Source organism: Eulemur rufifrons, chromosome 17 (genome assembly GCF_041146395.1).
Source record: "Eulemur rufifrons isolate Redbay chromosome 17, OSU_ERuf_1, whole genome shotgun sequence".
Classification (NCBI taxonomy): domain Eukaryota; kingdom Metazoa; phylum Chordata; class Mammalia; order Primates; family Lemuridae; genus Eulemur; species Eulemur rufifrons.
Genome location: NC_090999.1, coordinates 39,304,204 through 39,331,405, shown reverse-complemented (window position 1 = coordinate 39,331,405; position 27,202 = coordinate 39,304,204). Strand labels below are relative to the sequence as shown.

Sequence of the window (27,202 nt, the reverse complement as noted above, 5' to 3'; positions counted from 1 at the left end):
AAGCTGAGAGAGTTCATCATCACTAGACCTGCCTTACAAGAAATGTTAGAGTTACTCAAGTTGAAAAAAAAAGACACTAACTAGTAACATGAAAATAAATGAAAGTATAAAATTCACTGGTTAAAGTACATAGTCAAATTCAGAATACTCAAATACTGTAATGGTGGTTGGTGTATGAATCAGCTATATTTTTAGTATAAAGGTTAAAAAACAAACTTTTAAAAATAACAGCTACAATTTTAAGGGATACACAAAATAAAAAGATGTAAATTGTGACATCAAAAACAAAAAATGTGAGAGGAGGTGGAATAAAATTGTAATTTTTCAATGCAATCAAAGTTAAGTTGTTGTCAGCTTAAAACAGTCTGTTATAATCATATGATGTGTTTTGTAAGTCTCATGGTAACCATAAAGCAAAATCCTATAGTAGATAGAGAAAAGATAAAAAGTAAGGAATCAAAACATACCACTAAAGAAAATCATCTAATCACAAAGGAAGACAGTAAGAGAGTAAGAGAGGAACAAAGCATCTACAAAACAACCAGAAAACAATTCACAAAATGGCAGTAGTAAATCCTTATCTATCAATAATTATCTTGAAAGTAAATTAATTAAATTCCCCAATCAAATGACATAGAGTGGCTAAAAAAATTTTTTTTAAAAAATGACTCAATTACATACTGCCTACAAGAGACTCATGTGAAGAACATAAATAGATTGAAAGTGAAGGGATGAAAAAGATAGTCCAGGAAAATGGAAACCAAAAGAGTACTGGTACACACCTATATTTTTATTACCTCCTTAATGAAGCTACCCCAACTATACCATTTAAAATTTCAACCCACTCCCTATCCCCAGCACTCTTGATCCTCAGCTGTGATCTACTTTTTCTTTCCTCTTGACACTTACCACACCATAACAATTATGCAATTTATTTATTTATTATGAATTTTAAATCATTTGATTCCCTGAGTTGCAATGTAAGCTCGATAAGGGTATAGATTTTTTAGTTTTCTATTTATTAATATAGTATCTCAAATGGCTAGCACTGTGGTATACAATAAGTATCAGTCAAATGGATGGACACCTACTACAATCTAGACACTGTCCAGAAGAACATAGAGTCAGGAAACTAGCTACACAAGCAATCACTTGTAATCCAATGGGGGCATACAGTACAAAGTACAATGCTTTGGAAATGGTGAATTCTAGATGAGGGATACTAAAGTAAGTAGGTTGACTACATTTTCAAAAGTCTTGCCACTGAGGGGAAGGCAAGGTATTTTGAGTCCAGGAATTCCTCAGTGACTAGTATTCATTAACAGTAACTGAAGTTCTCAGTACATATAAGAAAGTAATAGTTTCAACATAAATTAAAATACTCACGATGTAACTTATACTATCAGTCCACATTTAAACATCTCAATTTTAGAATCCCTACCCACTCTTCAATGCAATCTCTTTGTTTATAAGTCAGTCTCTCCGATTTTCTAACGTTTATAAGTATAGCTTAAGTTGAAAGCAAAGTGAAATTGCAAATCTTACAAAAGATAAAGTTTCATGAAATCTATGAAAGTAATTTAAAATCTTAAGAAAATTATTAATTTCTAATTGAGAAGGTGGGAACATTGTTAAGACTGATAAGGACTAGAACTTGAAAGGTGATTCAAAGAATAATGAATAGACTATTAATCATCAATTAATAAAAATCTTTAGGAAATTTTATGACACCTTCAACTTTTATAAAAAAATATTTTTGTTAATCCCATTGAGACAAATGTGAAATGAAGAATGTCACATTGTGCTATCATAATTTTGTCAGAAAACCTATGTAAAAAAATCAGTATTTGTTCACCACAAAAAAACCCCCCAAGATAACTATGTTATGTGATAGAGGTTAATTAGCTTGATTGTAGTAATCACTTAGCAAAGTATACATATATCAATGAATAACATCTATTTACAATGTTCATTCAGAGTGAACACTGTAAATATAGACAATTTTTATTTGTCACTTAAACCTCAGTAAAGCTGGGGGGGGGAATGAATATTTGGTTCATTCTTAATTCTAATAATTAGCTTATATAATAGTGGCAATCATATAGTAAATTTTGCTGAAGATTTTATGTTTCATTCTTCAACACAAAGGGCTAATCAATCTTCTCCCTCTCTCTCACATACCACCACCATCATGCATCATCATCTCCATCATATTTTTTTTCCTAACATTTCATTCTTCAAAAATTCGCTTTAAGTGGTCCCTTTTGAGTACCTTCTGTCCTCTTTGAGAGTAAGCAGACAATGTAAAGATGAAAAACACATGAAAAAGAGAAAAGATGATTTTTAGAGCAAAGCCTTAGAGGAAAGATAAACCAATGTATGCTTAATGAGAGCTATGTTTTTAATAAACAAAACAGAAAAGAAATAATTTTATCCGATATATTCAGCTGAGGGAGGAAAAAAGCTTAATTAGGATCTTCGGCATAGAGTGCAATATGTCAGTTGAACCACAAGATGGAGGCAACAGTCACCTTGATGGCAACAAAGATAAAAGCAAAGAGCCTCAAGAGTTAAAATGACAAACTAATTTTTTAAAAAATTAGATACATTTCCAGGACATTTTATTAAAAAGGAAATTTATTCCAACAATCAAATAGTGAAGTCTGACAAACAGTTCTTAAGATATTATTTCTCCCCCAAACCCCATTCAATTGTGAAATCTCAAAAGCAAGCATGTCAATTCATTTTTATAACTCTTGCAGAGTAATTTACACTTACAAAGCGATTAAATAGCACCAGAAAGAAATTACCGAACTGAGTAGTACTATGAAAAGTGAGAGGGATAAAAAAAAAGCAATAGTTTCATCTCATTTACAATGATGCAGAGAAACTGGGTTCTATGCAAATATGGTAATATACACATTGAGTTTCATCAATAAGTGATCTTGACAAATCAAAATGAGACATATTATTTTTCCTCATTTATTATATTATTCCGCAAATACAGTGAATCATGACAAGTGCTAAGAATAGTGTTCAATACACAGTAATTACCATTATTTTTGTTATTGACATTACTATTGCTATTCTTAATATAAAGCAATTATGAAACCCTAAAAGCAAAAGAGGACAAGTAACTCTTTTCCTTTTATGAATATCAGAAAATTTAAAATACAACCTCGAGATAAGTGAGACAGCAATCTATATAAAAGCTTTATAATTATTTTATATTCAACAAAGTATTTTAAAGTTCAACTTTTTATAGATATCTCCAAATAAAAGACATGTTTTATCTAAAATCATAAAACATTCTAGGATATTCTATCAATTTGATGAGTTCCATAGTAATGATTACATTATGTCATCTCTGCCAACTCAAGACAGAATGTTATTACTGAAAAAATTATATATATGATTTTTAAATTTTTTGGTGAGTTCTTCAAAATATAATTCCCAGTTACATCATTGTGTATTATTGACCAGGAGTAATCCCTATTGTCATTTTAAAATCTTCATCTTAAAAGTTAACAGTTTATAAAATAGTAGTGCAGGGTTTGTTTGGAGGAAAATAATACATCCAATTATTTTAGAGAAAAGAGTATTCCAAATCAGTTCAAAGAAGAAATTTTTCATCAATAGTCAATCTGTAATTTTTTAAACAATTCTGCCACCTGCTGGAAAAATCTGAAATATCTTCCTTATTCCCAAATGCTCAAGAATAGATATCACATTCCAAAGAGGTATATATATCATGGTCTTCTAAGTACTTAGTAAAAAAAAAAAAAAAAAAAAAGACACTTTATTTATAATTCTGACCATTTGATTTGTTCTGATTCTTAATAATTACTTGAGCCGGGCGCGGTGGCTCACGCCTGTAATCCTAGCACTCTGGGAGGCTGAGGTGGGCGGATCGTTTGAGCTCAGGAGTTCGAGACCAGCCTGAGCAAGAGCGAGACCCCATCTCTACTAAAAATAGAAAGAAATTATATGGACAGCTAAAAATATATATAGAAAAAATTAGCCGGGCATGGTGGTGCATGCCTGTAGTCCCAGCTACTCAGGAGGCTGAGACAGGAGGATCCCTTGAGCTCAGGAGTTTGAGGTTGCTGTGAGCTAGGCTGATGCCACGGCACTCACTCTAGCCTGGGCAACAAAGTGAGACTCTGTCTCAAAAAAAAAAAAAAAAAAAAAAAATTACTTGAGTACTAATTCATTGCAATTTTTAGTATACTTAAATATTAAACACAAATAGGTTGAGATGACATAATTTAAAACGTAGCTCTACAATTACATATAACAGATGATACAAGTTTTGATATAGTCATGCTGAAAGGAAAAAATAAGACTGGGTATCTTCACAAAAGTTCGATGCTGGCAATGAAATTATATTTAGAAGGACACTGTTTAAGCCAAGACCAAATATGAATCATGCTAGAAGAGTCATAACATCATGAAAAAGATACTCTTATTTCTAATGAGAATATTTTAGGTGCTGAAGAATAATGTGGTTAATTTATCATAATAAAAAGAAAAGTACATCTTAATCATCTGTTTTAAGATTTTGTAAAACTACTTAATCCTTTCCTATGGTTTTTTATCTTTTGTTTTGTTTTTATAATTCTGGGTCCATAAATATTTTAATTCATTCAAGAGCTGCTTTTTCAGCAGCTAGTTGATGCCCAGGCACATGTACATGAAGCACATTTAAGTATTCAGAAATGAAACAGTCACCTCATTCCTAAAATGAGGATAATAATCCCTACCTGGTTGTTGTAAAGATATGAAGTAATCACAGTTACAACTCGATGAATAGTAGCTATCATTAATTTAAGCATTACTAAAAATATTGGAAGCTCTGGGAAGCTGAGAACAAAGTAGATGAAAAAAATGTGTTTCTACTTTGTATTACACATTAAATACGTAAACTTTAGGTTAAAATATCCAATGATTCATGTTTACCTCCAGTATATCTCAAAATTCTATTGAATGTATTAAATATATAAGTGGAGAGATAGCTATACTAGAAAACAGAAAAAGGTACCATCAAAAGGTTAGAAACTAAGGCCAATAGTTCTGAAATACATAAAACAAATATGTGTTGCTTAGAGCAGTCATCGATAAATATTTGCCATATGAGAAAATTAATGAATTGTACAGAATGAGATGGAAAGCAAACTCAGCAGTGCTGACTGGCCTGTGAAACAGCACAGGCAGACAGGCCAGCTTGAAAAGAATCAATATGAGTTTGCCCAAAAAAAAGGTCCTAAGAAAACCCTAGGCTTAGAGCAACAGGGCTGACAGCAAAGGGCAAATGATAAGGGTCAAATCCAAGTAATTTGAAAATACCACCAATGCTCCCACAGGGAGTCCTGGTTATCACCAATGTTAACAACTTGTAAAATGTCACAAAATAAGGTTTTTAAAAGCCTCAAACAATAGCATGTGCTCAGTGTCTCAATGAGCCTCTTCCCTATTTCTCACAGGTAACTAAAACTTTGACCTGATAATGACATTCTTAAAATTCCCATTTGCAGGGGCTGAAAGTGAAGGCACCCTGAATACTGAGTACAGTTTTCCCACAGTAATTCTACCAGAGCTCTTTGGGAAGCTTTAATAAATTCATTTATCAGATCTGAAACAAGGCAAGAATGCCCACTTGTACCACTTCTGTTCAACATTGTAATAAAAGCCCTAGCCAGAGAAATTAGACAAGAAAAAGAAATAAAAGGCATCCAAATCAGAAAGAAAGAAGTAAAATTATCTGTTTGCAGATAACATGATCTCATAGATAGAAAACCCTCCCAAAGCCTCTACAAAATAACCTTAATCAAAGAGGTGAAAGACTTGTACACTGAAAATTACAAAACATTGATGAAAGAAATTAAAACTGAAACAAATAAATGGAAAGACATCTGTGTTCATGGACTAGAAGAACTAATATTGTTAAAATGTCCATAATACCCAAAGCAATCTCTGGATTCAGTGCAATGTCTATCAAAATTCCAGTGACATTTTTTACAGAAATAGAAAATACAATCCTAAAATTCATATGGAACCACAAAAAGACCCAAAATAGGCAAAGCAATGTTGAGCAAGAAGAACAAAGCTGGAGGCATCACACTCCCTGATTTCAAAATAAATTACGAATCCACAGTAATCAAAACAGCATGGTACCAGCATAAAACTAGACATATAGACCAAAGGAAAAGAATATAGAGCCTAGGAGTAATCCACATATGGTCAACTGATTTTTGATAAAAGATGCCAAGAACATACTATGGAGAGAGGACAGTCTCTTCAATAAATGGTATTGGGAAAATTGGATATCCGCATGCAGAAGAATGAAATTGGACCCTTTTCTCATACCATATACAAAAATCAACTCAAAATGAATTAAAAACTTAAATGTAAGAACCTGAAACCATAAAACTCTTAGAAGAAAACACAGGGAAAAACCTTCTTGAGATTGGCTTTAGCAATGATTTCTTGGATATGACACCAAAAGCATAGGCAACAAAAGCAAAAATAGACAAGTGGGATTACATCAAACTAAAAAGTTTCTGCAAAGCAAAGGAAGTTACCAGCAAAATGAAAAGGCAACCTAGGAGAAAATATTTGCAAACCATATATTTGGTAAAGAATTAATATCCAAAATACCTAAGTAACTCCTATGACTTAATAGCAAAAAAAAAACCCCAAATAACCTGATTTTTAAAAGGGCAAAGGAACTGAATAAACATTTCTCCAAAGAAGACATACAAATGGCCAACAGGTATATGTAAAGGCGCCCAATGTTACAAATCATTAGGGAAATCAGATTAAAACCACAATGAAATATAACCTTATACCTCTTAGGATGGCTACTACAAATAAAAAAAAAGACAACAAATGTTGGAAATGTAGAGAAAAGGGAACCCTTGTACACTATTGGGAATGTACACTGGTATAGCCATCATGAAAAACTGTACAAAGTCTTCTCAAAAAATTAAAATATAACTACCAAATGATCCAGTAATCCTACTTGTAAGTATATAGCCAAAGGAATTGAAATCAGGATCTCAAAGAGATATCTGCACTCCCATGTTCACTGCAGCATTATTCACAATAGCCAATATATGAAAGCAACTTAAACATCCATAGATGGATGAATAAATATGGTACATATACGCCATAAAATATTCAGCCTTAAAAAAGGAAATCTTGTCATTTGTGACAACATGGATAAATCCAGAGGACATTATACTAAGTAAAAATCAGCCAGACACAGAAGGACAAATGTTGCATGATACCACTTATTCAATGAATCTAAAATAGTCAAACTCATAGAAGCAGAGTACAATGGTGTTTGCCAGGGGCTGAAGGGAGAGGGAAATTAAATGGTATTAGTCAAAGAATACAGAGTTTCTGTTAAATAAGATGAAAAAGTCCTAGAGATCTAATGTACAGCATAGTGCTTAGAGTTAACAACACTGTATTGTATACTTAAAAATTTGACAAGAGGATAGATCTTAAGTGTTCTTATCATCCACATGCACACAAAAATAGTAATAAATAAGAAGATGGAAGAAAACTTTTGGAGTGATGGATATTTATGGCACAGACTGTGGTGACAGTTTCACGGGCACATACTTATCTACAAACTCAAGTTGTACACATTAAGTAAGTACAGCTTTTTGCATATCAATCAAACCTCAATAAAGTAGTTTTTAAAAAGAACAAAATGAAAAAAACCTAAAAAAGAATAAAATGAGAATGTAAGATGTTCTAATAAAATGTTGAATTTGAATAAGTGGTTTATTTCATAATTATTAAGATATGAACAGTTTCAAAAATCACTGCTAGTTGCCTAGTGCAAACAATTCACTATGTAAAAAAGGTTATATAGTTTTAAAAAATGTATTCCAAAAATAAACCTATAACATTTAATAAATTATTTGTCCTGGATCCTAAAACAAGACATCACTGTTACCTAATGTCCACTGCTATCCCTGCCTTGCCTCCAAACCAATCTGCGTTTAGGGGCACCAAATGAAGCTCAATACTATGAAAAGTAACAGACTAGATGCAATTCTTAAATAGCTGCATGCTATTCATTCTAAAACTTAAATTCTAATGTTATTATTTTTCTTTAATGCCATTTTTTCTTTCCATTTCCATCACTACAGTTCAATAGAATCTCTTTCTAGAATTGCTGGCACATTAAATCCAAAAACACTGGCACGTAATAGTACGTTTTATTTCCCTTCCTCTCCCCTCTAGCTCATCTTCATAGGACTCTCTAATAGCTCTAATCATGGCACAAACTTTTCCCTGTTGAAAAGCTTTCCATGGCTACCCACTATCTACAATATAAACTTCAAACCTATAGTGTTCAAGACCTTTTATAATCTCACTTTGTCTATTCCCTCAGCAAAACAGTTTTTTCTTCTACTCTGAAGTCAACCCACATGGGACTATCTTCCAATTCCTGGTATTTCCTATCTTTCTTAGCCCTGACCAGGAGTACTCTTCTACTGCTCTTCCTGAAATCATATTTATCCTTCAAGGTATTAATCAAATGTTTCCAGCTACTTATCTCCCTAAATTCTCCCAGTTAGAATTAAAAACAAAGCACCCTGTTCTTTTTCTAGCATCTCTCTTAACAGGCTGAAAGTTGTTTCTTATAAAAAGCTGAACATCTACTCTTTGATCCACATTTTGAGGTAAAGGACTAGACAGATGAGTCTAACCCTTTTCTATATAACAATCTTTCAAATTCCTGAATCTCCTCCTAAATTTTCTCTTCACAGGGTAAATTTCCTCAAAATTCACAGTATGTATATATATATATATATATATGTATATATAAAAATATAAAATTTCTGGGAATTTTCATCAACAAAACTACCCATCTGGACACTCTAGATTTTCAATCATCTTTTAAATATAGCGTCCATAATCAAACAGGATACTCTAAATCAGTGTTTTCCCAACTTTTGCACACTATTCACACACACACACACACGCCAAATTTGGACATTCTACATTGTCTATCAGCATATTAACAACTCAAAAATTTCTTCAGTTAAAATAAACTCGTTAGTTTTAACTGGGTGAAGATGTTTACTGTTTAATCAATGTGCAAATGGAGGTGAAGATGATAACACAAGGTTCAAAGAGGTTCAGAATCAAGTATATAAATATAAGAATTTATCTTAGAAAGGAAGAGAGCTACCTTTTGAAAAACAAGATAAATGGAATCAGATGGATAAACACTCAGATATTATAAATAAAAAGCATACAATAACAAAGGTATTTTATAGACCAACTTTATTTGAGGAATCTTTTACTAAATAATCTACCACAGAACAAAGTTTCAACAAAAAAATATGCTGATTAATGACACTTTGTTAATAAAAATCCCAACTACATGCTATAGTCATAATCTTCTTATCTTTAAATGCCAATATGATTTTTTGAAAAAAGTTAAAATGTCAACAGTCAATCCTAAACTTAAATTCATTTGACTGGACAATACTTAAGAGATTTATTAAATATTTTGAACTACATAACAGTACCTTTTCTCTCATAAAATATTATTCTATGTGGAAAATGTGGTTCTTTGATGACTGATACTACACTAATTAACTGAATTAAAAGAAAAAGTAATTTTCTTTAAAAAGTTCTTAAATATTCTTTTCATTGATAGTGTTAAGTGCTCAAAAATATATGCAATTCAAAGAAAATTCAGGAAGACTTCTAAAAATCACCTTTTATATTGAGGAAATAGGAAAGTTAGATGACTCATGTTAGGAGAACTTGTTTTAAAATGAACTAAAGACATTTCCCCCTTGATTTATAGGGGAATGCTTAGAAAATGTGTAACAGTATTTACAGAACACATGTCTGCGCTTCTGGCTTCAATTATCTAGGGATCAAGGCACTCAGAGACATTAGATAGCAACATACAAGAGATTAATTTCTCCTATATTATCAATAAAGGTCTCATTTTCTCACAACCAAGAGTACATGAATTCAAAATATCAAACCAATCGTAGTATGAATTGGGCATAAGCACTTTGGAAAACAATTTGGTATTATAATGAAGTTAAAAATAAACATATCCTTGATATACAAATTCCATATTCAGGTTTGTCCTAAACATGTGAAGATACAACTCTTTTCTTTGCTAATACTAGCAGTGTTTCTATAAACATTCATGTGTAAGTCTTCTAGTGGCTAGATTTATAGCAGCCCTATTAGTAACAGCAAAAATCAGGAGAAAAATCCCTTGTGAACAGTAATGGGAATAAATAAATTGCGGCATATTTACATAGTGGAATATCATACAGCATAAAAATGAATTACAATTACAACATGAATGAATCTTAAGAATAGTAAGCAGGGAGTAAAAAAGCAAATCTCAAGAATACATACAATATGATTCCATTCACAAAAGTTCAAGAATATGCACAACTAAAATCATTCAAGGATAAAAATATGTGTTAGAACTACAAAGAAAAGAGAATGATAAACACAAGATTCATGACGATTACCTCTAAACAGAGGGGGAAAGGTATAGGATAAGAAAGGTATAGGATAAGATATAGGATAAGAAAGGATACACAGTGGATCTCAAAAATAGTGATTATGTTTTTCCTAAACTGTGGTAGTAATATCCTTCATTATACTGTGATTCTTCACACTTTACACGTTATATAAATATTCCTTGGTAATTCCTTTATATTTAATAGGAATAATTTTTAAAAGACAAAATTAACAGATGAAAGGAAAAAGTGGTATTTTCAGAGACCTAAAATTTTCCCAAGTCTAGTACACAGTATATATGTTAGCAAGTCTCATACTGCAAGGAACAATTATACTCAAGTTATCTCACGTAACCAGGGAGTAATATATAGATACAAGAAGAAAGAAAGATGGCAGACTCAACAGCTGCAAACCTAACAGAGAACTGGAATGTGATTCAGTGATTCAACAATACCTACTGTGGTCTAATAGGAACCCTTTGACATGCTGTCACTCTAACTCCTTGGAAATGGACATCTATTGCTCCCTGATCATTCTCATATTACCCTCTGTCTACGTAATGTATCTATGAGTTAAAATTCCACCAGAAATGATCTATGTTTGGCCTGTTACCAACCAATACAGAATACCTATATATTGGACAGAATTTTCATGCCCAGCCACATCATAGGTCTTTAGCTATCTTACAGCTAATGACCTGGTACCAGAAATTTGGATATGGCTATCACAGTGATTTGTAAAGCTAGAACTACTTCCAGCTACATTCTCTAAAAGGCACAGCCAACACTCAAAGCACCATAGACAATTCTTCAGTAAAACAGTCTTAACTTATAACACTAGAAATAATGATTTAGAATAATGACTCTTACATTTGTATGTGTGTGTGTATTCCTCGTTTTCAAGGAAAGGATAAATCCCTTTGGTTGCTTTCATATGGTACATACGAAGTATGTGTGACTATCCCATAATTTTATCCCTACTAAATCTGAAAAAAGTTACTATTAAAGCCAAAACATTTTTACATAACGTAATAATGCATTTTAAAGAATATATTCATAGATAAATTAAAGCATACTGTTAGGTTACATTAAAAACATTTACCTAGTCCTAGCTACTCAGGAGGCTGAGGCAGGAGGATTGTTTGAGCCCAGTAGTATGAGTTCAGCCTAGGCAACATAGCAAGACCCCATCTCAAAAAAAATGTGCCAAATCCCACATTATGCATATATTGTTGATCAATTCACAGGCTACCTCTTTTAAGCTCACATAGGCTCAACTGCTTGCTTTCTTCTAGAATTTATTCACTATGACTGCAGCAGAAACTATATCCAGCAAATGCATCAACCACATAACGGTAGAATAAAAATCTTTTCAGACATTCAAAAACTCAAAAAATTTACCCGCCTTAAACTCCTTCTCAGGAAGCTACTGAAGCCATGTATGCTACATAATCAAGGTGGAAAGCATGAAATCCAGGATATAAGATATTCAGTATAGTAAAGAGGCAAGGGAATCATGGTCTTTGAGAGATGAATTCTTTCAGGTATTGTATGTCTGAAAGACTTTTATTTGCCTTTGTTTTCACAAGATATTTTGGTTATATACAGAATTACAAGTTGGCAGATTTTTCTCTTTTGGTACTTTAAAGATACTGCTCCAATGTCTACCAGCTTACATTGTTTCTTTTGAAAAAATCTTATCTCATCTTCATCTTTCTTCCTCTGTAAGTCATGTATCTTTTTCTCTAGCTCTATAAAGATTTTCTCTTTATTAACGGTTTTAAGTAATTTGATAATGTGCCTTGGTGGGATTTTCTACACGTTTCTTTCATTTGGAATTTATTGATGTTTGGGGTCTGTGGGCTTATAGCTTTCATCAAATTTGGAATATATTTGACCCTTATTTCTTCAAATAATTTTGGTTTCAAAAATGACCTTCCCCCTTATGGTCTCCAATTATATAGATATTAGGCCACTTGAGAGTCTCCCCACAGCCTGCTAATGATGTTTTTTTAATGATCTCTTTTCTCTCTGTATTTTATTTTGGGTAATTTTTATTGCTATGTTTCAATCATAAATGTGTAAGGACCTAATAACAGGGACTGAAACTACATGAAGCAAAAACTGATAGAACTGCAAGGAGAAAAACATAAATGCACAATTATGGTCAGAGACTGTAACATCCCTTTCTTAATAATTGATAGAACAACTATATACAAAAGTCAGTGTTAACCAGCTTGGGCTAACTGACATTTATAGAACATTCAACTCAAAACAGCAAAATACACATTTTTTTCCAAGCACAGACAATTTACAATAAATTTAAAATAACTAAAATCATACAAACACGTTCTCTGAGTATAATGTAATTAAGCTAGAAGGCAATAAAAGAAAGATATCTTAAAAATCTCCAAGTATTTGGAAATTAAGGAACACACTTCTAAATAACACATGGATCATAGAAAAAAATTATAAAATAGAAAATATTTTAATTGAATAAAAATTTTTAAAAGATAGAAAATTTGTGAAATGTGACCAAAACAGTGCTTATAGAAAATTTATAGCATTAATAATGTAGACTAAAAAAGAAGAAACAGCTTAAATCATGACCTCCATATTTACCTTAAGAAACTATAAAAGAACAAAGCCAAATGAAAGCAGAGGAAAACAATAAAAATGGAAACAGAAAGCAATAAAGTTGAAACAATTGAAAACAACTTACAGAGAATTATCAGTGAAACACAAAGCTAACTCTGTAAAAAGATCAATAAAATTAACAAACTGCTCATCAGATGGACCAGGAAAAAGAGCGGCCACAAATTATCAATTTCAGAAATGAAAGAGAATTTATCACTACAAATCTACAAACATTAGATAATGAAGAGATATTACGAACAACTTTATGACTGTAAGTTCAACATGTTAGATTAAAAAGGGCAAATTCCTCAAAAGACACAAACTATCAAAGCTCACTCAAGACAAAATAGTCTGAGTAGTAGTCTTATATCTGTTAAAGATATTGAATGTGTAGTTAAAAAACCTTCCAACAAAGAAAACTCTAGGACCAGATGGCTTCACAGGCAATTTATAATAAACGTTTAAAAAAGAAGTAATACAAATTCTTCACAAAGTCTCCTAGAAAATTCAAGAGAAGGGAATACAATCCAAATCACTCTTCGAGACCAGCATTACCCTTATAACAAACCCAGAAAAAGATATTACAAGGAAACTAGAGATCAAGATCCTCAAGGACAAAAAACAAAATTCCTCAACAAAATGTTAGTATATCAAATCTAGCAATATATGAAAAGGATAATGCATCATGATCAATTGGAATTTATCCCACAAATACAACATTCAAAACATTCAACAATAAACCAAGGCCAAATCAGTTGAAAACTTATGTCCACTCAAAAAACTACACATGAATATCAATAGCAGCTTTATTCATAATTGCCAAAACTTGGAAGCAACCAAGAAGTCCTTCAATAGGCAAATGGATAAACAAACAGTGGTTCTAACCATACAGAGGAATATTACTTAGCAATAAAAAGAAATGAGCTATTATGCCACAAAAAGACAGAGAGAAAACTTAAATGCATATTACTAAGTGAAAGAAGCCAATCTGAAAAGGTTACATATGGTATGATTCCAACTATACAACATTCTGGAAAAGGCAAAACTATGAAGACAGTAAAAAAAATCAGTGGTCACTAGGGTTTGGTGGGAAGTAGGGAAGCAGAAAGGGAAAGAACACAAATGCAAGATATTAATAATGGGAGAAACTGCAGTAGGTGCAGGGAGAGGGAGTATCTGGGTAGTTTCCACTCAACTTCTCTGTAAACCTAAAACTGCTCTAACAAATAAAATCTATTAGTTTTTAAAAAGTCAATAAATACAATTAATTTACCACACGAGCATCTCAACAGAAGGAAAAAAGGCAAGTGAGCATTCAACAAAATTCAACATCCATTCATGAAAAGAAAAAAACTCCCAGCAAACTAGGAATAGTAAGGAAACTTTGTTAACCTTATAAAAGGTATCTAAAAAATTACAGCTAACATCACACTTAACAAAGAAAGACCAAATGGTTTCCTCCTAAAATAGGGAACAAGGCAAAGGTATCTACTCTCACCACTCTTATTCAACATTATACTGGAGATGTCATCTAGTGCAACCAGGCAATAGAAAGAAATAAAAGGCAAATAAGTTAGAAAGGAAAAAAATAAAACTGTCTCTAGCCACAATTGACAAAATTACCTACAAAGAATGTCCAAAGGATCTGCAAAAGGCTTCATGAATTAACAAGTAAAATAGGTTGCAGAATACATGATCAACATAGAAAAATCAATTATATTTCTATATATTAGTAATGAAGAACTGGAAATTAAGATTTTTTAAAAGCATCATTTATAATAACACCACACAACATAATACACTTCAGAATAAATTTAACAAAACACATGCATGATCGCTATTCTGAAAACTACAAACCATTGATAAAAGAAATCAAAGAACCAAGTAAAAGGTCTCCAAAAATTAACTCAAATTGACCTTGACATTAAATACCACTGTCTTAAATGCTACATTATCCTGTTTGTCTCTCTTGAGTAGCAAAAATGTCTTGTGAGCCTAGGTAGGTATTGTTAGTTTCATTTTACAGAATAAGATGGAGTACTCATACTCCTGTGTATGTACTCATAGAAAATGAAAACTTATGTTCACAAAAAACCCATATGTGAATTTTTCCTGCAGCTCTATTCATAATCACCAAAAACTGGAAGTAACTCAAATGTCCTTCAGATGGGTAAATGGACAAACTGTGGTGCAACCATAACACGGAATACTAGCCAGCAGTAAGAAGGAACTATTGACACCTGAAATGAATCTCAAAGGCATTATGCCCAATGAAAGAAGCCAGTTTCAAAGGTTACATAGGGTATGACTCTATGTGTGTAACATTCTTAAAAAGACAAAACTATAATGACAGAGAACAAATCAGCGGTTGCTGGGGTTAGGAATGGGGAAGGAGTATGACTACAAAGAGTTAGCATGAAGGAGTTATTTTAGGGTAATAGAACTGTTCTGTATCCTGCTTTTGGTAGTAGTTACGTTAATCTTTTACATATGTTAAAATGTGTAGAACTGTATACCAATTTAACAAGTTAATTTCACTGGGCCAGGCACAGTGGCTCATGCCTGAAATACCAGAACGTTGGGAGGGTTGCTTGAGCCTAGGGCTTGAGGTTACAATGACTATGATCACCATGCCACTGCATTCCACCCTAGGCAACAATAAGAGCTTGTCTCTAAAACAACAACAACAACAACAAAAAATGTTTTTTAAAGTTCATTTTACTGTATTTTAATTTAAAAATAAAATCTAAAAAAACAAATAACTAATAGCCAAAAAAACAAACAAAAAAAAACACCAAAGGGGAAAAAATGAGATACCACTACACACCTACTAGAATGGCTAAAATTAAAGACTGACCATACCAACTGGTGATGAGGATCTGGAACAACTGGAATCCTCACACACTGCTGGTGGGAATGTAAAATGGTGCGACCACTTTGGTAGTTTTTTAAAAAGTTAAACATATTGGCCGGGCGCGGTGGCTCACGCCTGTAATCCTAGCACTCTGGGAGGCCGAGGTGGGCGGATCCTTTGAGCTCAGGAGTTCGAGACCAGCCTGAGCAAGAGCGAGACCCCACCTCTACTAAAAATAGAAAGAAATTATATGGACAGCTAAAAATATATATAGAAAAAATTAGCCGGGCATGGTGGCGCATGCCTGTAGTCCCAGCTACTCAGGAGGCTGAGACAGGAGGATCGCTTGAGTTCAGGAGTTTGAGGTTGCTGTGAGCTAGGCTGATGCCATGGCACTCACTCTAGCCTGGGCAACAGAGTGAGACTCTGTCTCAAAAAAAAAAAAAAAAAAGTTAAACATATACTTACAAGTTGCCCCACCTATTCCATTTCTATATATTTAACCAAGAGAAATGAAAGCATATGCCCATACAAAGACATACACATGAATCTTCATAATTATTTTGCAATAGCCAAAAATTGAAAAAAAAATCTATGAACAGATGAATAGATAAATTATAGTATATCCATACAATGGAGTATTACTCAGCAAAAAAAGGGATAAACTATTGGTATACACAAAAACATGAATGAATCTCAAAGAATTATGCTGAATGAAGAACCCAGAAAAAAAAAAACACACATGCTATATGCTTTCATTTATATAGTATTCTAAAAACTGCAAACTAATCTATAGTGTCAGAAATCAGATGAGTGGTTTTTTAGGGACTGGAAACAGAAGCAGCACAAGGCAGGATTAGAAAAGGGCATCAGAAAATTTTTGTGGATGATGGATATGTTAATTATTTTGATTGTGTTGATGATTTCACAGATGTATACATATGTCAAAACTTATCAAATTATACATTTTAAACATTGGCAATTTTTTGTATGTCAATCATACCCCAAGAAAACTCTCAAAAATGCCCTTAAATTATGTAAGAGAATATTCAAACAAATGAATGCCTGAGAATATGTAAAAATAAATATACTCATGTTATTGGGGGATAGACATGTTTTTATTAATTTAAATCTTTAATGATATATTTCCATTGAAATGAATGATACAAAAAATTGACATAAATATATTTTTTAATGGACAAAAGGTTTGAACAGATACTTCAAAGATCTATAGATGGCAAATAAATACATGAACAGACTATCAACATCCTCAGTCATTAGGAAAAGGCAACTTAAAATCACAATGAGATATCACTGTGTACCTATAATAATGGCCAAAAAAACAAAAAATACGCCTGACAATACTAAGTGCTGGTGAGGATGTGAAACAACTAGAACTTTAGTGCATTGCTAGCAGGAATACAAAATGGTACAGTCACTTTGAAAAACAGCTTAGTAGTAAAAGTTAAACATACATTTACCACACAACCCAGCATCCCATTCCCTCATGCAGAGGCTTTCCTCACAATCACCAAAAACTAGACACAACCTAAATGTCTCTTAGCTAGTGAAGAGAGACACTGGTAAACTCATACAATGACCTACTACTAAGCAATAAAAAGAACTACTGACACATGATGAATCCCAACCACATTATGCATGTGAAATAAGCCAAACTCAAAAGTCTACATCTAGTATATTTCCAATTATATGATATTCTAGAAAAGACAAAATTATAGGAACATAAAACACATCAGTGGTTGTCAAGGGGTAGGGATGGCGTGTGGGAATGAATTATTAAGGGGTTGCAGGAACTCTGGGGGTGATGGAACTACTCTATTACCTTGATTGTGGTGACGGTTACACAACTTTACCCATTTGTCAAACAGCATAAAACTGTACACCAAAAAGGGTAAATGTTACCGCACGAAAATTGTAGTTCAATTAAAAACTCGATCTGACGTTTTGCATTTTTAATGTTACAACTTACGGAAAAGAAAGATCTTTCTGTCTGTTTGCAATCTGTCAATAATACTTAACATCATACTAGGTTCTCTGTAGGCTTTTATTTTTAAGACATATTCCCTGCCCTGACAGTGTAGAAGCTCATTAGGGAAATCAGTCTAAATATTATTATAAAATGAGTTAAAGAAAAAGGCAAGGCAAACAAATTTTAGTGATAAATCATAGAATACAGTTTTATATGTATGGGAAATGAATAGCGCACAATTTTGGAAACGCCTTAGTGCTTCTTAATATTACGGTTGTTATTATCTCTAACTTTCAAGTGAGGGTAATGAGACTTGGGGAGGACAATTACTTTGTCCATGATCCCTCAGCTATTAGATGTCAGAGCTGAGATTCTAATCCACGCCTGTCTTCGTTCAAAGTCTGACATCTTCTGCATGGCAGTGATCCAACAACACAGAAGAGGTTATGATAGCTGCCAGGTGGTTCAATTTCAACGCTTCCTAACTCCCCCATCAACCCGCTCCACTACTTGGTAGAATCCTTCATAGAAACAGCACAATTAGGCCGGGCGCGGTGGCTCGCGCCTGTAATCCTAGCACTCTGGGAGGCCGAGGTGGGCGGATCGTTTGAGCTCAGGAGTTCGAGACCAGCCTGAGCAAGAGCGAGACCCTATCTCTACTAAAAATAGAAAGAAATTATATGGACAGCTAAAAATATATATAGAAAAAATTAGCCGGGCATGGTGGTGCATGCCTGTAGTCCCAGCTACTCGGGAGGCTGAGACAAGAGGATCGCTTGAGCTCAGGAGTTTGAGGTTGCTGTGAGCTAGGCTGATGCCACGGCACTCACTCTAGCCTGGGCAACAGAGTGAGACTCTGTCTCAAAAAAAAAAAAAAAAGAAACAGCACAATTAGAGCCATGTTTCTTAAATTGAGCTCAACGGGGTCTTGGAATGCACACTTTTGAGAAAAGAAACAGGGAGCCTTATGGGGATCTCTTTTCCACACTTTCAGGAATGGCTGTACCATTTTGTACTTCTGACAAGTTTTGGTTGTGAGGAAGGTGACACATGGGGCCAGCGCCAGAGCCAAGGTGCCCCCCAAAAAGGTAAACACCGGGAAATTGCAAAGCCGAGGTGCTCAAGTTACACTTCTTCAATTACACCACTCAGCTCTGGGTCACAAGTAGGGCACAGGCGCATGAAAACGCACTTCCCTGTCACTCCCGGGCCTCTTTGGTAAAAGATCTCCGCGAACTTCTCCCCGTCTACTTCGCCTAATGGCCCGAACTAAACCGAGGCGTCCTCCGCCGGCGTGGCTGAGAGAAAACGGGTGTGCGCCTCGCCTTGCTCGCGCAGGCCGCCCCAGGCACACCAGGTCGCAGGTACAGCGAGAACGGGCCGCGGCGCAGAACCGCCCAAGGAAAGGCGCTCACACCCTGGCCTGGCAGGGCTCCGACTCCAGAATAAAGGGGGCAGGTGGGACAAACGAACTCGGAATATCCCCTTTGGTGACACCCTGAGTGTCGCAGGATGCGTTACTTAACGAGACACTCTTACTTTTCCCTCATTTACTGACCACGCAACCGCTGCCCTCGCTCTCACCTCACCTCTCCAGTTCTTGTACTCCGGGATATAGTAGTATTTGTTCCCAAGCTGGTCTGTGCCCACGTGCTCCTTCACTTCTTTTGACAGCGCTCTCCACAAGGCGCGGAACAAACCCTGAGACCAACCCATACCGTCCGCCAGTCTCCCAGCGCGAGTCGCAAACTGATCCGCCGCAGCTGGAGGAACACTCCAGGCGCAGACTCAGCCCACTGCTCCAAGGAAGTCAGCCCGCCTCTGGTCTCGCGCCCTTCCAGTAACAGCGCTCTCCATTGGTCGGATGTATCACCGTTGGCCAATGGGAGACTCTGCTGTTACAGGCCCGCCTCTGAGCTCTATCATGGCGGCGTCCAGCGCTCAAGAGGGTGTGAAGGAACGCGATGCTGGGGTTTCTGTCCGCGCGGCAAGCGGGTTTGGAGGACCCTCTTTGCCTCCGGAGAGCGGAATCCACACGGAGGTAAAGAAAACCTTACTTTTTTCTCTAACAAGCCTGTTAGAATCTGGACCAGTGTTTGTAAGCCTTGCCCCACACTTTCTCGTCTCACTTTTCGTTCCACCAAATTCGTATCTACTCTCTCTTCTGCTGTGGGGCTTGCTAAAATACAATACCTTTTATATGCTGTTAACTTGTAGGCGGGTGAGTGCGCCCGGGGGCCCCGGTGAAGGCACTAACATAAATGAGGTTACTTTTTCGTTTATTCCTTCTCCCTCATGTTAAGTTCCCCAAAGGAATAACTGTCCTCCAAGGATTCGTTCATTCATTCAGTCAGCATATTTAGTGAGTTCCTACTGTGTGCCAGGAAGTATGTTAAGGGTAGGACATAGGCCAAGAATTGAGCAAAGTTCAGAATGACTAGAGGGGAAGATTGGGGTTCGGGACCATTGACAAGAGATGAAGTTGGAGAAGTAAACAGAAGCTAGATGTGGAAGAACCTTGTGTGCTTGAGTAAGAGGTAAGAAGATAAGAATAAGGTGACAACTATTGCATTTTGTTTTCTGCTTGCAGAGTGGATTGAAGTTAAGAGCAAGAGAGCCAAGTTAGGTTGAATTCGCAATTATTGAGGAGAGTTGATGGAAGCCAGGGCCAGGTTTGATGGAGTTGGCGGGCATGATGGAGAGAATTGAAGAAGTTTTGAAAATATCTAAGAAATATAATCAGTTAGCCATGGAAATTGGTTGGATAAGTGAATGATGAAAAGGGAGAAATGAATGAATAATGATTCCTTGTTAAGTACGTTGTACAGGAAGTTGAATGTTGGTGATATCCTCTGAGATAGGGTTTTCTAAAGGGGAAGTAAGTTTTACTTTTAATTTTGTCCGTGTTGATTGTGAGGAACCTGTAAAGATAATCACTGGAAGACTGAAGGACAGAGTTGCGTATGTGAGTTCTATGCTCAGGAAAAATTTAGACATCACATTCCAGCATTCTTTACTTTATGAAATATCTGAGAGTTCCTTTAACATGTGTTTTTTTCCCATTGTCACTTTCTCTGAGACATCTTCAGCCTTTCATCACAACCACTTTTCCTCATTTATGTTAACAAGTTTACCCTCAATGATTTCCTCAGTCTGCATAACTAGAGTTCTTAAATGGCAGCAGTGTCAACATTCCCACAGTCTGCTATCATTTCTTTAACTCCATTTATGTTCAATTTGAGTTTTACTTTCAGCACTGTTCTTTTCTTTGATTCACTTTCATTTTGTTTGCCTATTTCCCCTTTTAGTTACCTATTTTTATAAAATTTCATCTGGGTTTATCTCAGGGACACAGAGATAACAGACCTACATGCTTTGTAGTCTGTGTGTGAATTAAATAATAGCTGCACACTGATCAATCATCTATAGATTTTGAAAGAAGTCATGTAAATTAGTCACTAATTATGAGTCACTTATATACGTGTAGTGATTTGTGGACTAAAAAGCAAGTAGCAACCTTTGGTTTTTATGCTATTTCTCAGAGTTAAACTATGGTAACCAAAATTTGAACCCTGTGGGTTGGGGTTCTGGTATTAATTAAACCGTGGTAACTGAAATTCATGCAAATCAGACTATGCAAAGTGAGGATAGCTTGCATATTTAAGTTAAAGTATTTAAGGAGTTTTTTAATTTTTAAATTTAAATATTTCCCTGCTTTAATCATGTTTTTACTTAACTGAACGACTATACAGTCCCATTTGATTCAAAGGAGATGTCTCCTGTTCTTCCTTGTCAACAGGTAAGGGCAAAAGCATGAACACTGATAAGCAGTGTTCACAATTAACACTCTTTTTTAATTTTTACAACTCCATTGAGGTATAATTGACATACAATAAACTGCACATGAAATTACAATATATAATTTGATGAGTTTTGACATGCATACACTTTTGACACCATCACCATAATCGAGAGAACAAACATCCATAACCCTAAAAATGTTGCCATGACCCATTGTAATCCCTCCCTCCCTACTCTCTCTGCTTTACTCTCTTCCTACTCTAAAAACCACTGGTCTGCTTTAAGTCACTATAGAATAGTTTGCATATTCAGAATTTTATATAAATGGAATCATTTCTTGTCTGACTTCACTCAGCATAATTACAGTATTTTGAAATTTTTCCATGTTATTGCATATATCTTTTTATTGCTGTAGAGTATCTCACTGTGTGGATATACCACAATTTTTTTATCCACTAACTTGTTGATGGACATTCAAATTGTTTCCAGTTATTTGTTATTACATATAAAGCTGCTATGAAAATTCATACATGAGTCTTTGTAAGGATATATGCTTTTATTTCTTATAGGTTAATACCTAGCAGTGGAAACTAGATATATGTTTCAGTTTTTAAGAAACTGGGTTTTCCAAAAGCATTTTCCATTCTTACCAGCAGTGGATGAAGGTGCTAGTTGCTCCATATCCTTTATGTCCCGTTTTCTGCTTTCTTTTGAGTTATTTAAATATTATGTAGTATTTCATTTTAGTTTATGTATTGTGATTTTGATTATATCAGCTTTATATAATGTTTTTTGGGAGTTGCACTAAGAACTATAAAATATGTACTTAACTTTCCGTTGTCTACATAGAATCATTATTTTACTACTTCATTTGATATATAGAAACTTTATCACCCTTTACCTTCCACCATATATTTTTGTCTTATATGTTAATATTTACGTACATTTAAAAACCCCATCAGACAATGTTATAAATTTTTTAACCACCAAACACATTTTAAGGAAAAGAATAGTCTGTTGTATTTACTCAAATATTTACCATTTCTGTTGCTTTTTCTTCATTCCTCATGTCTCAAATTTCCTTCTTATATCATTTTTCTTTTCCCTGAAAAACATTGTTTATCAGTTCTTTTAAACAGATCTGATGCCTTCATGGTTTCTGAAAAGGAATCTGCGGCCATTCAAATCATTGTTTCCCCATAGATAATTTGTCATTTTTCCCTGGTTGCTTTGAAGACTTTGTCTTTAGTTTTTAGCAGTTTGATTATGTTGTGTGTGGCTTTCTTTTGATTTATCCTAGTCAGAGTTCATTCTGCTTCTTGAATTTGTAGATTTGTATCTTTCCACAAACTTGGAAAGTTTTTTAGCCATGTTTTCCAATATTTTTTGACACTACACTCTTTCTCCTCTCCTTCTGGAATTCCAGTGACATAAATGTTAGTCTTTTTATAATCATTCCTCCAGTCTCTGAGGCTCTGTTCTTTTTCCCCCCAGTCTTTTTTCCTCTATATCTTTTCCCCCCAGTCTTTTTTCCTCTATGTTGTTAGATTATGTAATTTTAATTGCTCTGTCTTCAAGTTTACTGACTTCCATCTGTCATCTCCCATCAGCTATTGAGTCCACTAAGTTAAAATAATTTTATATTGAAAAGTTCTGAAATTTCCATTTGGTTCTTATTTATATCTCTGTTTCCTTGCTGAGACTTTCTATTTTAACATTTGTTTCAAGTGTTTTGACGATTGCTCACTCAAGCATTTTATAATGGCCACCTAAAAGTCTTTGTCAGATCATCTCAATACCTGTATCATCTCAGCTTTGACTTCTGTTGATTGCCTTTTCTTATGCAAGTTGAAATTTCATGGTTCTTCGTATGCAGGGTAATTTTTTGTTTTGTTTTGAGACAGGGTCTTGCTCTGTCACCCAGGCTGGAGCACAGTGGCACTAACATGGCCAGGATTCTATGTGTGAGCCCCTGCACCCAGCGTACAGAGTGATTTTGGATTGTATCCTGGTCATTTTGAATACTCTTATGAGACTTTGGGTCTTGTTTTAATTCTGTGAGAACATTGGTATTTTTGTTTCAACAGACAGTTCACAAAATTAGGTTCAGGCTGCAGGTTTCTCTGTTCTTTTATGGACTATGATTTCGATGTCAGTTCACTTTTCAAAGTCTCCTCAGATCTGTCCCAAGTGTGTGCCACTCAGTGGTAAGTGTGTGCCCTGAGTGGTAGTCTGTTAGTTCAGTTTTCAAAATCCTTTGTATGCTCCTCCGGGTTAGATCCATGCATGTTCCACTGGGGGGTGAGTCTTGGAGTTTATAAACAACTTTATGGAGTCACTTTCCTGAGCTCCTTCCTCTCTGTGATTTCTCAGATGCTTCCCAATTCTCTGAGATTCCCTCTTTTAGTCCTCTAGTTAGAAACTTTGGGCTCTAGTTACCTGTCCTACCACACACTTCCAGGTTTAGACCCAAGTCTGGGCTCAGAAGTAAAAGATAAGTAAAAAGCAATGGGAATTGGCCGTACCTTCTTGGGATCAGAGCTCTGATGAACGCAGAAAACAATTTCTTTCCCTCAAAGTTCTGACTCCTGTAGGCCACTTTTTCCAGCTATAGCCTTCTCTGCAATGGGATTACCTAGAAGCTGGACCACAAGGGAATGGAGAAAAGAGGGGGAAAAAATACCAGTGATTTCTGCCTTCTCCCCTTTTCCCTCCTGAACTTTTCCATCTGTGCCACAGGGCTCATTTTTGTGTTTCTGGCTGAATAAAATTCAGGCCAAGGAGGAGTGGGGGGCAGGGAATAATAAACTGACTACTGGTTCAGTAGCACATTAAATTTTGGTATTTCCCCCCAATCTACATGCTGCTGTTTACTTTTCAGAATCCTCAAGTAGCAATTTCATGCATTTTATTTAGTTTTTATAGTTGTATTACTGGGGAAATGGGTGAAGTATGCTAACCCATCTTACCCAGAACTGAAGTATTGAATAATGAACTAGATGAGCAAATAAATTACCTCAAATCATAAAGCAAGATTAAAAAGTCCAATAATATAAGAGAAAGTAAAGAGACTTGGAGGGTAGATCCAGAAGATCTAGCAGACAATAATAATACCAGAGGGAGAATAAAACAGAGATACAATAATTAGAAGAAGAATTGAAAAAAGATCAGGATTCACAGACTAAAAGAGTTTGCTGCAGTCCAGACAAGATTGATGAAAAAGACATAAAATTATGTATCCCCTCGTAAATTTATCAAGGAATAAAAAGGAAATTATTATTAATAAAATTCCCAGGTAGCAGCCCTGAGGAAAAACAAAAAAAAGAAAAAAAATAAAAGCTTCCAATAGTAAAGATTTACCACTCACAAAAGTAAAACTGACATTAAACATCTCATCATTTGTTCTAGAGACTAGAAAACACTGGAATAGTATCTACTGATGAGAAAAAAATACTGCAACCCAGGAATCCAAACTTAGTCGGTATGTCAGATGAAAGAAAGATCTTTATGCTAAGATTTATAGAAATATTTCATCCCATTTGCCTTCTGGAAAAAATAAGAAACAACATTAATCAAAGAACAAATGTATTTGAAGGAGACGCCAAGGTACATGCTATTAAGTATGAAATGTCCGATTTCCTTAAGTACTAACTTTAACAGTTGATATCTCTTGACGTTTCACTTTGATGCTTCTTATTTTATTTTTATTGTGAAGGTACATCCTCAGTCCTGCAAACACATTTTGACTTGTGATTATCTTTCAAAATATTTTTTAGAGCAATTTTTGTGAAACGATGGATAAGTCAAAAATTCATGTTATTTTCAAATATGAGTCCCGTCATGAAACCAGTGCAGTGCAGACAGCTCAAAATATCAACGAAGTATTTGGGAAGGATGTGGCTAATGAATGCACAGTATGTCTATGGTTTGTGAAGTTCCATTCTGGTGAGTTTAATCTTGAAAATGAGCCACATGAGTGACCTGAGACAAAGGTGGATAATGAGGAGCTGAAAGCTGTAGTGGAAGCGAATCCATCTCAACCTATGCATGAATTAGCAGTAAGGTTTGACATTACTATTCCAACAATATTGGACCATTTGAAACAAATGGGCAAGGTAAAGAAGCTGGATAGATGGGTTCCACATGAATTAAACAAGTATCAGAAGAGAAATCATCTCTGCCTTTCTTTGCTGTGATGACATAAAGGCAAACCATTTCTATACCATATTGTTATGTGTGATGAAAATGAATTCTTTTTGACAATCACAAGTGTTCAGCACAATGATTGGATAAAGATGAATTGCCGAAACACAGTCCAAAACCTAATATTCATCCATAATGTTGTCTGTTTGGTGGTCCAATGCTGGTATTATCTGCTACAGCTTCATGAAACCTGGTCAGTCAATTACAGTGGATATTTAATGCAACCAATTGGACTAAATAATGAGGATGCTTGTGATTAAGCAGCCAAGATTGGTCAATAGAGACAGGCCAATCCTTTTGCAAGATAGCATTCTACCACAGGTCACACAAACAACGCTGCTCAAACTACAGAAGCTGAACTTGGAAACTCTCTATCATCCATAGTATTCACCAGACCTTGCACCAACTGACTGCCACTTTTTCCAGGCTTTGTACCACTTCTTGCAAGGAAAAAATATTCAATTCTCCACAAGCTGTGGAAGGCACTTTTTGTGATTTCACCACCACTTGCTCTCCAGGCTTCTTCACTGCTGGCATAAACAATCTACTGTTAAGATGGCAAAATTGTGATGATAGTTTAGGCACATACTTTGATTAATTGTACTGCTTCTTGTCTGAGATATAATAAATTATAGTTTTGATTGGAAATCAAACATTTCATATTTAATGACCTAATAAAAGATGAAGAGGAAAGAAACAGGAGAGCTATGAACATGGCATTGTATATATGGTTAAATCTAAATATATAATAAACAAGCTGGAGATATGTAATATGGCTACTAAATAAAGATTTTTTTTTAGATATTTCTAAATTAACAAGGGGGGAATAAATAGCAACTTCATTGAACTAGCAAAAATAAAGGTAAAAGAAGAAAGCATGGCTTTAAATAAATAAATAATACCAAGTATATCAGATTTCACACCAAGGGTGAACAGACTGATTTCTCCCATCAAGAAGCATAGATAGGCCAGGCGCCGTGGCTCACGCCTATAATCCTAGCACTCTGGGAGGCTGAGGTGGAAGGATCGCTCCAGGTCAGGAGTTCAAGACCAGCCTGAGCAAGAGCGAGACCCCGTCTCTACTAAAAAATAGAAAGAAATTAACCGGACAACTAAAAATATATAGAAAAAATAGCCGGGCATGATGGCGTATGCCTGTAGTCCCAGCTACTTGGGAGGCTGAGGCAGTAC

At 34.9% G+C, this 27,202-nt stretch overlaps 2 protein-coding genes across 3 annotated transcripts in view; one reads left to right on the top strand and one right to left on the bottom strand.

Annotated features, from left to right (window-relative positions):
• The window catches only part of NDUFAF2 (NADH:ubiquinone oxidoreductase complex assembly factor 2), a 144,303-nt gene extending 124,509 nt beyond the window's left edge, over positions 1-19,794 (bottom strand). For both annotated transcript variants that reach the window (XM_069492298.1, XM_069492299.1), the window contains exon 1: positions 19,597-19,794. In XM_069492298.1, the coding sequence (XP_069348399.1) occupies positions 19,597-19,723 (127 nt within the window). In that variant the 5' untranslated portion in view covers positions 19,724-19,794. The remainder of the gene's footprint in view (positions 1-19,596) is intronic.
• Positions 19,795-19,950: 156 nt separating this feature from the next.
• ERCC8 (ERCC excision repair 8, CSA ubiquitin ligase complex subunit) overlaps positions 19,951-27,202 on the top strand; it is a 55,792-nt gene continuing 48,540 nt past the window's right edge. Inside the window, exon 1 of the mRNA XM_069492309.1 lies at positions 19,951-20,048. Within this exon, the coding sequence (XP_069348410.1) occupies positions 19,972-20,048 (77 nt within the window). The 5' untranslated portion in view covers positions 19,951-19,971. The remainder of the gene's footprint in view (positions 20,049-27,202) is intronic.